The sequence below is a fragment of the Zalophus californianus genome, chromosome 3 (genome assembly GCF_009762305.2).
Source record: "Zalophus californianus isolate mZalCal1 chromosome 3, mZalCal1.pri.v2, whole genome shotgun sequence".
In the NCBI taxonomy this organism is placed as follows: Eukaryota; Metazoa; Chordata; class Mammalia; order Carnivora; family Otariidae; genus Zalophus; species Zalophus californianus.
This window is the reverse complement of record NC_045597.1, coordinates 79455042-79467656: the sequence shown is the minus strand read 5'-3', so window position 1 is coordinate 79467656 and position 12615 is coordinate 79455042. Positions and strand designations below refer to the sequence as shown.

At 41.2% G+C, this 12615-nt stretch overlaps 2 protein-coding genes across 3 annotated transcripts in view; one reads left to right on the top strand and one right to left on the bottom strand.

The window, feature by feature from the left end:
* EEF1AKMT1 (EEF1A lysine methyltransferase 1) overlaps positions 1 to 12615 on the bottom strand; it is a 99299-nt gene that overhangs the window by 11979 nt on the left and 74705 nt on the right. The window lies entirely within an intron of this gene.
* The window catches only part of IFT88 (intraflagellar transport 88), a 145755-nt gene that overhangs the window by 117693 nt on the left and 15447 nt on the right, over positions 1 to 12615 (top strand). For both annotated transcript variants that reach the window (XM_027590104.1, XM_027590106.1), the window contains one exon: positions 3225 to 3291. In XM_027590104.1, the coding sequence (XP_027445905.1) occupies positions 3225 to 3291 (67 nt within the window). The remainder of the gene's footprint in view (positions 1 to 3224; positions 3292 to 12615) is intronic.

The following is a 12615-nucleotide window of genomic DNA, read 5'->3' as shown; positions in this document are numbered from 1 at the left end:
TACAAAGTCTTGGGCCCCACCCCAGGCCTACCCAAACCCTACCCCAGAGTTAAATTCAAGAATCTGTGTATGTGTTTTTTTTTTTTTTTAAGATTTTATTTATTTATTTGAGAGAGTGTGCGTATCAGTGGAGGGGAGAGGCAGAGGGAGAAGCAGGCTCCCTCATGAGCAGGGAGCCCAATTCAGGGCTGGATCCCAGGGTTCCGGGATCCTGACCTAAGCTGAAGGCAGACACCCAACCGAGCCACCTAGGCGCCCCTGTGTATGTGTTTTTTTAAACAAGTTCTCCAAGTATTTTTCTATTCACTAAAGTTTGAGAAGCGCTTGTCTAGAGTTTATGCTTCTACAGGGTCATCATACAAATGATCAAATACCAGCTCAGGGTATGGAATCTGACTTGGAGAGTGGGGGGCAGAAAGTAGATGTAAAATAAATCAGGCCATGGATTTTAAAAAATTGTTTAAAAATGGAAACAGATTTATGTAGACCTAAGAAAGAAAGATAAATTGATTCAGGTTTATGTGAGTCAGGATAGTGTAGCTCCCTGAGCCCCTAACTCCTACTTTAAAGTGTTAAAGCCAGAAATTTATTTAGACTGATTTTTCAGCGAACCTGTTTCTCTTCCTGGAACTATTGTGGAGAAAGAAGACTGTTCTCCCCTTCATGCTTGGGGGACCTACATTCCTGAGGAAGAAGAAAAGTTTACACATGTGTATTCATTGGTGCCATCAGTAAGCAGCTCCAGGCACAGGCCATTTGGCCAGACAAGAAAGACCACCTCGGCCATGTCTGGCTACTACGGCCTGGAGCAATGTGCACTGGCCCCCAGCACTGTGGGCCTCTTAGCAACACTTTTTAAAGAGGTGTTTTTTATTCTTCACTGGACACAGAAAAGTTAGCTGCAAGGCATTTTGTTAAACTTGACTACAGTCTGGAAAAGAACAAAATGGGAAGAGCAGGAATTAAAGACTCAGTAATCTAAATACGGAGAGAGAAAATTTTCAGCTAAAATACCAAAGAGGGTTAGAGAACAAAGTACAAAAGATTCAGTATGGTGAATTTGTTGATTTTCAGCAGCAAATAGGTGTTCAGTTGGAAGGGGGTTTTTTATCCCTCATAAAAAACCCCTCATTTTCTGGGCACCTGAGTGGCTCAGTCATTTAAGTGTCTGACTCTTGATTCTGGCTCAAGTCATGGTCTCAGGGTTGTGAGATTAAGCCCTGCATCCTGCTCCACACGGGGCATGGAGCCTGCTTAAGATTCCCTCTCTCTTAAGATTCTCCCTTGGCCCCTCCTACCTCTCTCTCTCCTCTCCCCCCCACAAAAAAACCCAAAACAAAACCCCACATTCTCTGCCCACAGGAGAGTAGTTGAAGGAACACATCCAAGGGGTGCAAGCTGCCTTTTATTCACAAAGTAGGAGGGGCAGTCACTTTCCAAAGATGAAAAGGACAGAATGTGGTATATTAATAACATGGTTGCTCTGTGGGGCTTGGGGGCGGAGGCTGAACCAGTAGTGAGGAGGTGCCTGGAGGCTGGCACTGTCATGTGCTTATGTGATATGTGTCCAGCAGGGCACGGTGTCCTGGGAATAGGAGAGGAAGAAGAGAAGTCATTGAATCAAGCCAGGTTTTAGATTTCTTGGTGAGTGGAGCAGAAAGACAAGTGGGCAAGCAAGGGGCCTGGAGGTCCTAAAGGAGATGTACTTAGAGTGGTGGGGTGATCGTAGGCTGGAAATAAAGTGAGGATTTATGGGAATTAATTAGGAAAAGACGGACGAGAGCCAAAGGATTGGGAAATTCTAGATGAGAGCAAGGAATTGGTGCAATGGGGTGAAATATGTAGTGATGGTGGAAAGTGCTCACTTTCCTAAATTGTCCTATTATAAACCAGAGTGCAAGATCTTGTCTCACATTTAATTTGAAAAAATTTCAAGTTAATGGGCATTTGTCTTTATGAGTTTATTTTAGCATTGTGTAGGTCTTTTAGATATGGTAGAAATAGTATGTGGAGAGATGAAAAATAAGTTTTGAAATAAAATCTGATTACAGACATTAAAATTTTTATTTTGTTACATCATCATTTTTAGATTTTCAAAAGAAAAAGGGCAAACGGGAGAGATGGGGTTTCAAGGGACATTTCTTTTTTAACAGAAAAAAATGTGAGCATGTTTACATGTAGTTAAAAGTCCTGAGTTTTAGGAGAGTGATCCATTTTACAGAAATGAGTCGAATTACTGAAAGGGAATTTTTTTCTTCCTAGCAGACCACAATGTCAATAACCACATCCATGACCCGAAAATTTATAAATATCGGGGGAGTTGTCAGAGTTGAGGGAATGGTAGTTTGTCCTTTGAGTTAAATATGAAATTGTGTTTATATTATTGAAGATCTAAATAAGGTACCAACCTATGTTTAAAATTTTTAGTCAGTTGTAGAGTAAATATTTATCAAAAGCTGTCTGACTGGTCACTGACTGCCCTGTCTCTGTAAACACAGCTTTAGACATATGAGAATCTGGCAGATTCGGTGTCAATACAAAAAGTAACACTTAAGCAAAACACAGAATAACCATAAATTGCTTCAATAAACCTAAGAATGTCACAGTTTGAAGATATTTCTTATGTTTTAAGGGTGAGCTTGTACCTAAGAAAGTGGACTGCTGAACAGATCTTAGGTGTTTTGTGAGATTTTAATCGTGCTTTTATTGTAGAAGTTGAATTTCAAAACCCAGTTTACCTTTCCTTTCCCCGAAATAGTTCAGGTCCAGCCATTACAGATAGAGTAGGACTAGCTCAGGAAATAGCCTTTCTGTGGATTCCCTAGTCCCCTGCCCCCCCCAGGCACCCCCCCACCCCAGTTTAAGACATGAACTTTCACATCAGGAGAATATTGGGTTTGTAAGCAAAGTCATGCTGCACCTGTAAGTGGAAGCGCCACCTGAGTATTTCATAAGGCCTGAGGGCCCTGGTAGCGGGCAGAACCCTTTACATACACAACAACCTCATCTTTTCTCCCATACAGTCAACTCTGGGGTAAGGAGCAGTTCAAACCCAGCTTTTAGGGGAGTGGGAGCAGTGAATCTTAAATTCGTTACACAGTTACGTTACACAGTAACGTTACAGTAACGTTACACAGTAACGTTAATTTAAAAAATCAGCATTGAGTTATATTCAACTTTGAGGGACTATCATTTATTCTTTTAAACTCATCTTGTTGTTCTAGCGCATAAAGTCTGGCAGAGACAGCAGTGGGGGCTCCCGCAGCAGAAGAGAGGGGAGTGATGGCAGCGGTGAGTAGTTCCCGTTTCCTCGAAATACTGGATTTGACAAGTGGCAGTACATGGGCTTCTAGGAACATCTTGAATAATCCAAAAAAAAAAAAAAAATGCCCCTTGTTTGTTTGCTTGCTCTATACACAGTAAAACCTCACTTATTCTAATTTATTTTATAAGCAGTCGACTATGTAAATGACTTAATGTTAGTGGATTTTACTTCTTAAATAACCATACCTGTTTCTGCTAAGTGATTATTAAATAAGTTCATGCTGGATAGATGAACATAGATGTCCATACTGATGCAGTTTTACTGTGTTACATTTTTTAAATTTACATTTTAAGGCAGTACCATGAGAAGTAAGATGATCTTATAGAATGCTGGCAGTCCTGAGTCTTTACACTTTTCTTGTAGAAATAGTGCACGTCTTGGAATTAGGAGACATGGTTCATGACAGCCTTCTATCTTTGGACTAACCACATATATGCTGTAGACTTTAGGTGATTTCTAAATTTGTTTGCATCTCTCAGTTCCTTGACTTTGATTGCTTGTCATGCCATTACTTAATAAGAAGATTAAGTTTTCCTTCCCTCTTTCCTCATCAACAAAATCTGCCTTCTCTGTCTCCGTCAGGGGGTAGTGTAAGTTAAACTTCATAGAAATTTGGTGGCTTTAAAGAAACTAATTGGGAAAATAAATGCTAAATTGGGATCTAGAACTACACATATATTCTCTCATATCCATACTTAACACTCTCATGCATACGTGATCCAAGTCCGTGCAACTGCCCAACTTCATTCTCCCATCCCTTTGTGATCTAGAGGTCAGGACAAAGACAGATGGGACCCTTAGTTCAGGTAGGTCTTTCATTCATTCACAAACATTTATTAGATGCATACCAGGTGCCAGATAAATACTGTGCCAAGTGCCGAGGACATGGGGATGAGTAAGACATGGTCCCTGTGCCCAGGAACATTACCATCTAGTTGGAAAGACACACGAGTTTCAGGTGCTGCCGAGACTGCTGCTATGCTGGAGAAATGCACGTGGGTGTTCTAACTTTCCTGGGGATAGAAACTGCAGCTGGGCCAAAGAGTCTTTCCAGAGTTCTGAGCTCTGCTTTGCCAGATAAGTTTAAGCAGTTACAGTCATCAGTGGCATCTAGTTCTAGCAAGACAGTTTGATTCTCGAAGAATTAGTCCACCTTCTCCAGCTGAACCTCACAGTCCTCACCTGTTTACCCTTAGGTCCCAGGAGTTGTTACTCAGAGCTTCAGAAATTAGTAGAAGCAGCTTTCAGCTTGAGTCCCAGGGGTGCCAAGGGCAGTCTGCCACATCAGGGAGTAACCATTTACTATCTGGTCAGCCCTCCATGGTCATGATGGGCGTTGACTTCTCCATAGTGTCCCCTGACCCTGATCATGGACCTGTATGTACCAGAAATGTCCCTAATGGCCAACGAGGCTTTACGCCTCAGTTAAGAGGCACTTAGGTCCAGCAGACCAACTTGCTGCTCCTCGTTCATCCTTACTCTTGGGAAGCAAGCAGTCTGTGGTATGAGCTTTTTTGAAATTGAGTGTCCCTTAAGGAGTAATTGTCTTTTCTTTTTTAAAGATTTTATTTATTTATTCACGAGAGACAGAGGGAGAGAGAGAGAGAAGCAGAGGGAGAAGCAGGCTCCCAAGGAGCAGGGAGCCCGATGCGGGACTCGATCCCAGGACTCTGGGATCATGACCTGAGCTGAAGGCAGACGCTTAACCATCTGAGCCACCCAGGCGCCCAGGAGTAATTGTCTTGAGTAACCCCTAGGGAAATATTACATATTTATCAAAATTCTAGGACCGATTCACCATCTTCTAAGTTTTCTATACTTCCCTCTAAAAATCTTAAGTTCAGAGTAACCAACCAGTTCCTCCCAGAAAAATCCCCAATAGCCTATGTTAAGTTCTCAGAGCCTTCCCTGATATTCGTAAGCTTGCAAAATGTCACCAGTGTTAACCCCTAAACCTAAGCCTGAGTTACCCAGATATCTGGAATGTTTGAAAATCTGCTTCAGAAACATCAGGACCAGGGCATGCTCTAAGAACCTTGAATAGGTTGGTGCTGAGCCGGAGCCCAGAGCACAGTGTCCACAGTCCCACCCCAAGAAATTATCCCAGTCAGACTAATGTCTGCCTCTCAGAAACATCAGAAAGATCAAGGTGTGCCTCAGAGGGCACTGAGGTGCCAGATCCTTCAACATGGAAAGAGCGGTTCAGCACTCCCTCACCCCGCCAAGGTGACCTCTCCCTAATACTCCTTCAATCATGCTATGTCTCAGAACAAAATGAAATGCCTCACCTGGGCCTGGGATGTCCCCCATGGTCAGGGTTAGTTCAGTGAAGAAAAGACTCACACTGGAGAAAGGTGAGGCTGCCCCAGGTCTGATACCTGAGTGCAGGGAAGGAGAGGCCTTTCTGTTACAAATTCACCTCCCGGTCCTGGCCTTCCTCCACTGCTTTTCTCTTTTTTAATAAATTTTCTTTTCTCTCATCCAGTCCATTTCAGCTCAACACAAACAGTTCTAGTGCACAAATAAGCTTTATTCTCACAGGGGGGAATTTTGGAGTAGAAATTCTGTGTTATTAAGGCATTTTTACAAGTTGGGTTTCATGTTGCTTGGTTCTTTTGGCACAAGTTTAGAGCATTAAATACTTCCTTTTCAGGGTTCTTGCTTTCTTTTTTTCCCCTTACCATTTGCCTTTTTGTTCCTTATTTCCTGATCCCTTGAGTTACATGGCACCCCAGACTTCTTCATTTCCTCCCGCAGCCCACGTTGGAAGGCCTCTTTCGGTGACCTTGCTGATTCCATGCTGCCACTTTTTCAAGAATCATGTTTTTGGCCTTTTTTTCCTCTAGCTCTTGGCACAGGCCACAGTACAGGCTGTCCCAGCTTTGAAGTCTGAATAAACCATGCTGCGGATGCCTCTCTCGCCTTCTCTTCCCTTTCACCTCATGGGGCCCTCTCCGAGCACCCTGCAGCCCCCTGTGGGCACGCCCCCTCCTCCCCAGCAGTCTCCCTCCCACTCCACCGGTGCCAGGCACTGTGTGCATAGTGGCCGCTGACCTCTTTATTAGAGCTCAGTTAGGCCCTCCCAGTACACACCCACATGTGACAGCCCCTGCTCTTACCCATCGTCCACCTCTGCCTGTGAAACTCTGCCTGTGAAACTTAGAGATGCACATTTACGTCTTTACATGGAAATATTTGGCACTTCCGTCTGGATTAGATCCACAGGTCAGATAGTGGAAAGGGATGATTTTCTAAATGCATCCAAAAGAGGCCAGCTTTAAGCTGTTAAAATAAATGCAGCGCCTACAACTAGATTTTTAAAGTATTGCCCAGGAGCAAGGACCATTGGGAACTTAAATATCAGATTAGTTTATATAAAATGAAATGCTTGAGGGCCCTTGAAAACTGTCCCTTTTTTTTTTTTTGTGGATCAAGCTAGTCCTACTACAGCCTTATTTTTGCTGTTTGTTTAATAAGCCTCAGCTCCTATCCTCTTCAGTGGTTCTCCAATTTTAGCATGTGGCAGAGTCACCTGGAAGGCTTGTGGTAACAGCCTGCTGAACTCCTAGTCCAGCATTTTTTTTTTTTAGATTTTATTTATTTATTTGACAGAGAGCAAGCAAGGGTGAGCACAAGAAGAGAGAGAAGGAGGCTCTCCGCTGAGCAGGGAGCCCATATGGGCCTTGATCCCAGGACCCGGGATCATGATCTGAGTCGAAGGCAGACATTTAACTGACTGAGCCACCCAGGTGCCCCTAGTGCCGCATTTCTGAACCAGTCTGGGCCATGCCCAGGAATTTGCATTTCTGACAAGGCCCCAGCTGATTCTGATGGATCTTAAATGAGATATCACAAGAGTAAATGTGATACAGTGTGTATAGAAAGGTTGCTGCTACTATTACCACCAAATTTAAATTCACAGTAGCGGCAGTCATCCAGCCTCTGGCCTCCTGCCCTAGCTCTGTCACTCCCGAGTGTATTACCCCGGGAGGTGGTATGAGCTTGAAACTAACTTAAAATTACACGCACAACTCATGGAAGGGGGCTCACTGCAATGCCTGGCACACACTCGATGCCGAGTAGCTATTACTATTATTACTTGATACAAACTGCATTAAAAAGCAATAATGTTTGGTTTAGAATATTGAATATCCATTCCAGGATTTTTAGTACTTTAGTTTGTTTTTTGTAGAATTAACTTAAAATGAACTTGTTTCAACTCCTTGAAGTAGAAATGCATTACTCTTCTAAATGCCAAATTTGGGGTTAAGGTTTCAGCTGCTCAGTGCCAAAACATCAAACAATTCAGAAAAAAGTTAAGTCACACTGAAAGTCAGCTTCCACAAGGAGCACTCTATTCGACAAGTTCCAAGTCTCCATAGTCATCATATGTATGGTCCGCATGGATAAGCCAGGTGAGAGGAGTCATATTCTTGCCCAGTGTGTTGGCTTGCATTAAAAGATAGGAAATCCGCAGAATGCAGCTGCTTCTCATGTGTATCTGTCCTCAGGAAACAAGAGTGCCTTCTTGTAAAGCATCTTACATCTTACATTTTAGCATGATGGTTGCATTTTGTGACTTGAGTACTATGTTATTAAGGTTTCATTTTAAAATTGTTTTTATTTACTCTGTGTGCTACTTAATAGTTTGCTGCATTTTTTTAGTGTTTATTATGTCTTGGGTGCAAACTTTTCCTGTGACAGTGTTTCTCTTAGTTTTACACTAAAAATAATTTTATAATGAGAGTAGGATAATATGACTCAGTGAACAGAAATTAACTTTATGGACAACTTTTTGAGGAACATGTCTTTTATAAAATACATTGTAACCATGTTTTATTTTTAAAATTTGAAGTTTTTTGAGATTATAATCCAAGGGTAAGTTTTTTTTACTAGAATACCTTCTCACAGTTTTGTGGACCTCAGTGGTGCCACAGGCAGAGTGATCAACTCGTGCTTAGTGACCGCCACCTGTGGACAAAGATTACAGCCCAAGGAGGAAGGATAGCAAGAGCACATGTAAATATATCTAACTTCAAAGAATCACATCAACAAAATGTAGCTGATCTCTAGGAAAAAAGGGAGTGAGTGTTACGGGGCAAAAAAAGCCTGGAGAAGCCAGAGGGACTGAGGACTCACTTCACAAGAGCATCACTCTTGTCACCTTCAGTTCCAGGGTCAGTGCCCTCTTCACCTCAGAAAGCCAAAGACTAACTGTGCTGAATGCCCTAGTATCTAAGCATTTGGAGGCTGGTATGTAACACAAAGGGAACTTTATTAGCAATAAAGATTAGAAGAGAGTTGATAGCACTCACTGTGGCAAAGAATTATTCTCTGTGTCACAGATCTGAAGAAATTTCTCTGTGTCAGTCTGCCTTGCTGGTCTGATCTGCTAATGTGTCACCTGTTTCCTGGTACAGTGTTCTCTAAGCCAGGGGGTCGGCACACTTTTTCTGTAAAGAGCCAGGTAGTAGCCAGTTGAGGCTCTGGGGCCATACTTACTTGCGGTGTCACGAAGGCGGGCATAGACAACATGTAAGCAAGTGGCTAAGCTGGGCTCTCTGAAGCTTCATCTTTGGACACTGAAATTTGAATGTCCTATAAATGTCATGTGTCACAAAATATTGTTATTCTTTTGCTTTTTTTCCCAGGCTGTAAAAATGTCTGAACCCTTCTTAGCTCACTTGATGTTCAAAAACAGGGGATGGGCCGGGTTTGGCTCCCAGACTGTGGTTTGCCAATTCCTGCTCTAGGCTGGCCTCTCCGTAAATATAACTGGGTGCGGCAAGCCGGCCTTCAGGTGATGCTCTTTCAAAGCACTGACTCCAGCTGTCTAATCCACGCGCACAGCTTATGCAGTAAGATTCTTTATCACTGACCTTTTCCTCTTAACACTGTCTTCGCTGTTTACATCCCGGCCACCTCCAAATAGGCCATACACATAACAACAGAGTGTATGAGGTTTTGTGTCTTCAACAGAACATGCTCCTTTCCTCTGGCCCTTAGTTTATTGCCCTGCATTTGAGGTCATTGTAATTAATTCCTCAGTCCTGGTATTCATTCAACATCTGTGGACCTCTTTTTCTAAGTCACCATATCTTACATGACCTTGGGCAGGTTACTTAATCTCTTTGTCACAGATTCCTTGTCAGTCAAATGGGAGTGAAAATAGGACCTACCTAATAGGGTTGTTGAGAGGGAGAGATGCGTTAATACATAGAAAGCACTTAACACAGTGTCTGACACAGGCAAGCACCTGATAAGGGTGATTCCTATTTGACCAAGGAGGGTGGTGGGTAGTACCTGAAAATCTGGTGTCCACATCTCTGGATAGTGAGGGTCCGTGTTCTTACCTCTCCTGGATGTATGATCTTAGAGTTTGTTATCCTCAGAGTTTTTCCTACTACCACAGGATCACATTTATCTATGCATGAAGGTATAAATGTCAAGTGTACCTCTCTCTTACTACAGAGTACAGAGTTTATAAAAGGGTTTTTTTAAACAAAAATTCTAGAAATTGTATATGCAAATGAGTATTTTTAAGTTACCAATTTGGAAAGCTGAATACTTATTCCAGTAATGCTGTTAGTCAAAACATTTGTGAAACTCCTCTTTTGGGATTTCCATCAGAGGCAAATTACAAAAAGCACAGGAAATCCAATCTAAAGATTTTACTGATATATGTAATATGTGTATTTAAATCTGATGAAATATGTAAAACACATATATATTACATATATCTGTAAAATATATGTACACCTTTTATATATACATGAGCACACACACACGCATATACACATACACACATATTCCATAAGTTCTTTTTTCCTTTCCTGTCTTTCTGTTTATCAATAAATAAGCATTTGTCAAGTTCCTGACCATAACAGGTATTCAATAAGTACCAATTCCGTTTCAGCTTCTCCTTCTCCCATACATTTATATACCAGGTACTGAATTAAGCATTTAAGATATGCAAAATATAACTCAAAAACTGTAATAAATCGGGGTGCCTGGGTGGCTCAGTCGGTTAAGCATCCAACTCTTGATCTCAGCTCAGGTCTTGATCTCACAGTCATGAGAGTTCAAGCCCTGCATTAGGCTCCACGCTCAGCCCAAATGAGTTTTTAAAAAATGTAATAAACCAGTTATCTACTTTGCATACATCTTTACTGGTTCCCTCCACAGACTTCTTCAACTGAGTGTTGCCTATTATAGTAGCTATCACAGTTAACTTTTCCAATTTTGATATATCCCTGTTAACTGTTTTGTTGGGTAATAATGCAATTAGATCAGTGGGAGTAGGGAGTAAGGGGTGAAGTTAAACTGAGAATTGCAGCCTTAACAATGTAAAAATGAGCTGAAGTTTTTGCAGTAAAACTAGGTCCAAGCAATGGGCCTTATAAAATTATACGAGGATTATATCATCTCAGCTGATGATGCCATTAATTTCTTAGATGGTAGGGGTTGGGAGGGAACTTTGGATCCATAGCTGTGGTACACTGCCCCTTAACTTTCAAAAGGCTCAGAGGCAAAGGAAGATCAGCTTCCTCATAACAAGAGGATAGATCATTTGTAAGTCGGGCTACAAAGTACGTAGACATAAATTGGACAATAGATTCATGCTGAAGGTCTCCAAAGTGCTGTCTGATGTTCTTCAGTATTTCTAGATATAAACAAAAATTTATTTATACTTATGGAATGAGAGATCTTCCATAGTGATTGCATCTTTGTAGGTGCCAAAGTGAGTATCATCTTGGAGATGGAGGAGAGAGAACAGAAATATTTTTTTAATGTCTATTGGATAGTGAAATCAGAGTTTACAACTCACCAAAAGAGAATCACTTAAAAAGAGATTGAAAAGAGTAAGGGGCACTGTGTTTGTAACATATTCAGAGGAATAGGAAGAATTTTTTAGAAGGTTTCATTTTGGATAGCACTTTCAAAAAATAAGAAATCAATTGATAGGCTTCCTAGCCTAGCTTAAGAGAAGGGGGATGGATGTTGGAGAATTGTCGGATATTGGTTAATTGGACCTTGAAAACTAAAAAAGGATATTGGATTTTTCAATTAAGTTAGTGTTGGTAACCCTAACACTATCTCAGTACACTGTTGGGCAGAAATCGGATTCCAGTGATTTAAGGAGTGTATGGGATGCAGGAAGGCGAAGAGGATATAAACTTTTTCTAAATAAGTAAAGACTGTCTTCCCTTAGAAAGTGTATTCATTTTTATTTGAAGAGAATGGTGAAAATTTATGTAGTCAGCCTCTTAACGTTTCTTAATTTGTTCCATGAATAGAGCCTACGTCATAAAACTCACTATCTCAGCAAAAAAGGAACTCATATTTTAAAACCTAGCTTTTTAAAATGTTACAAATAGTTTGCCTTCTTAGTATGAGTTGCCTTGTAAAAACATTGGTCAAGGCAGGATGTAGTCTCTCCTCTAGCAGAAGTATTAGATTTTCCCCAAATTTCAAGACTGCAAGCTGCTTTTATAAGACAAGAGGGTCTAGGCTATTCTGGGGATAGGAAAAGGGTCTAAAACATAGGGCTGTGAAAAGAGATTGTGAATTTATTTTGTCTGGATATTTATCATTATTAAGACAGCCATATTCTGTGCTGCTCAACTTGGAATACCATATGGTAGGAATGTGTATATGAATGTGTAAGTAAGGCCATACTTACTCACATAAACTTCTCACAACTGTATGGAAAGTGCCACACTTTACATGGATCCTTTGCCAAAAAGGCATACTTGTAGAATGGGCAAGGACTAGGTTGGCAATCAGGAAACCTCGGTTTTGCTGATGGCCTTGCCACTAACTAACTGTGAACTCTTGAACCAAGTGGCCTTATCTCTTTAGGCTTGTTTTCTCATCTGAAAAATAAAGAGGTTAGACTTAACCTTTTTAGTAACATTTATGTGTATTCCTGCTGACTATGAAATTATTACCTCTATTTCTGACAGTCAGATGGACTGAATGTTCAAGGAAACTCCTCCAGGAATAGCACTTCTAAAAATGGTGAATTGAATATTGGGCAGAGAGGAAGGAAAAAAGAAAATAAGAAAATGAAAAAAAATTTTAAATAGGAAAATAAAAAAATTTTTTAAATGCGTGGCTGAGTTGGCAAGAAAAAGGGAAATTCTCTGGATATTAAAAATGACTGGGTGGCCCAGTCAGTTAAGCATCTTACTCTTGATCTCAGCTCAGGTCTTGATCTCAGGGTTGTGAGTTCAAACCCCACATTGGGCTCCACGCCGGGTGTGGAGCCTATTTAAAAAAAAAAAAGA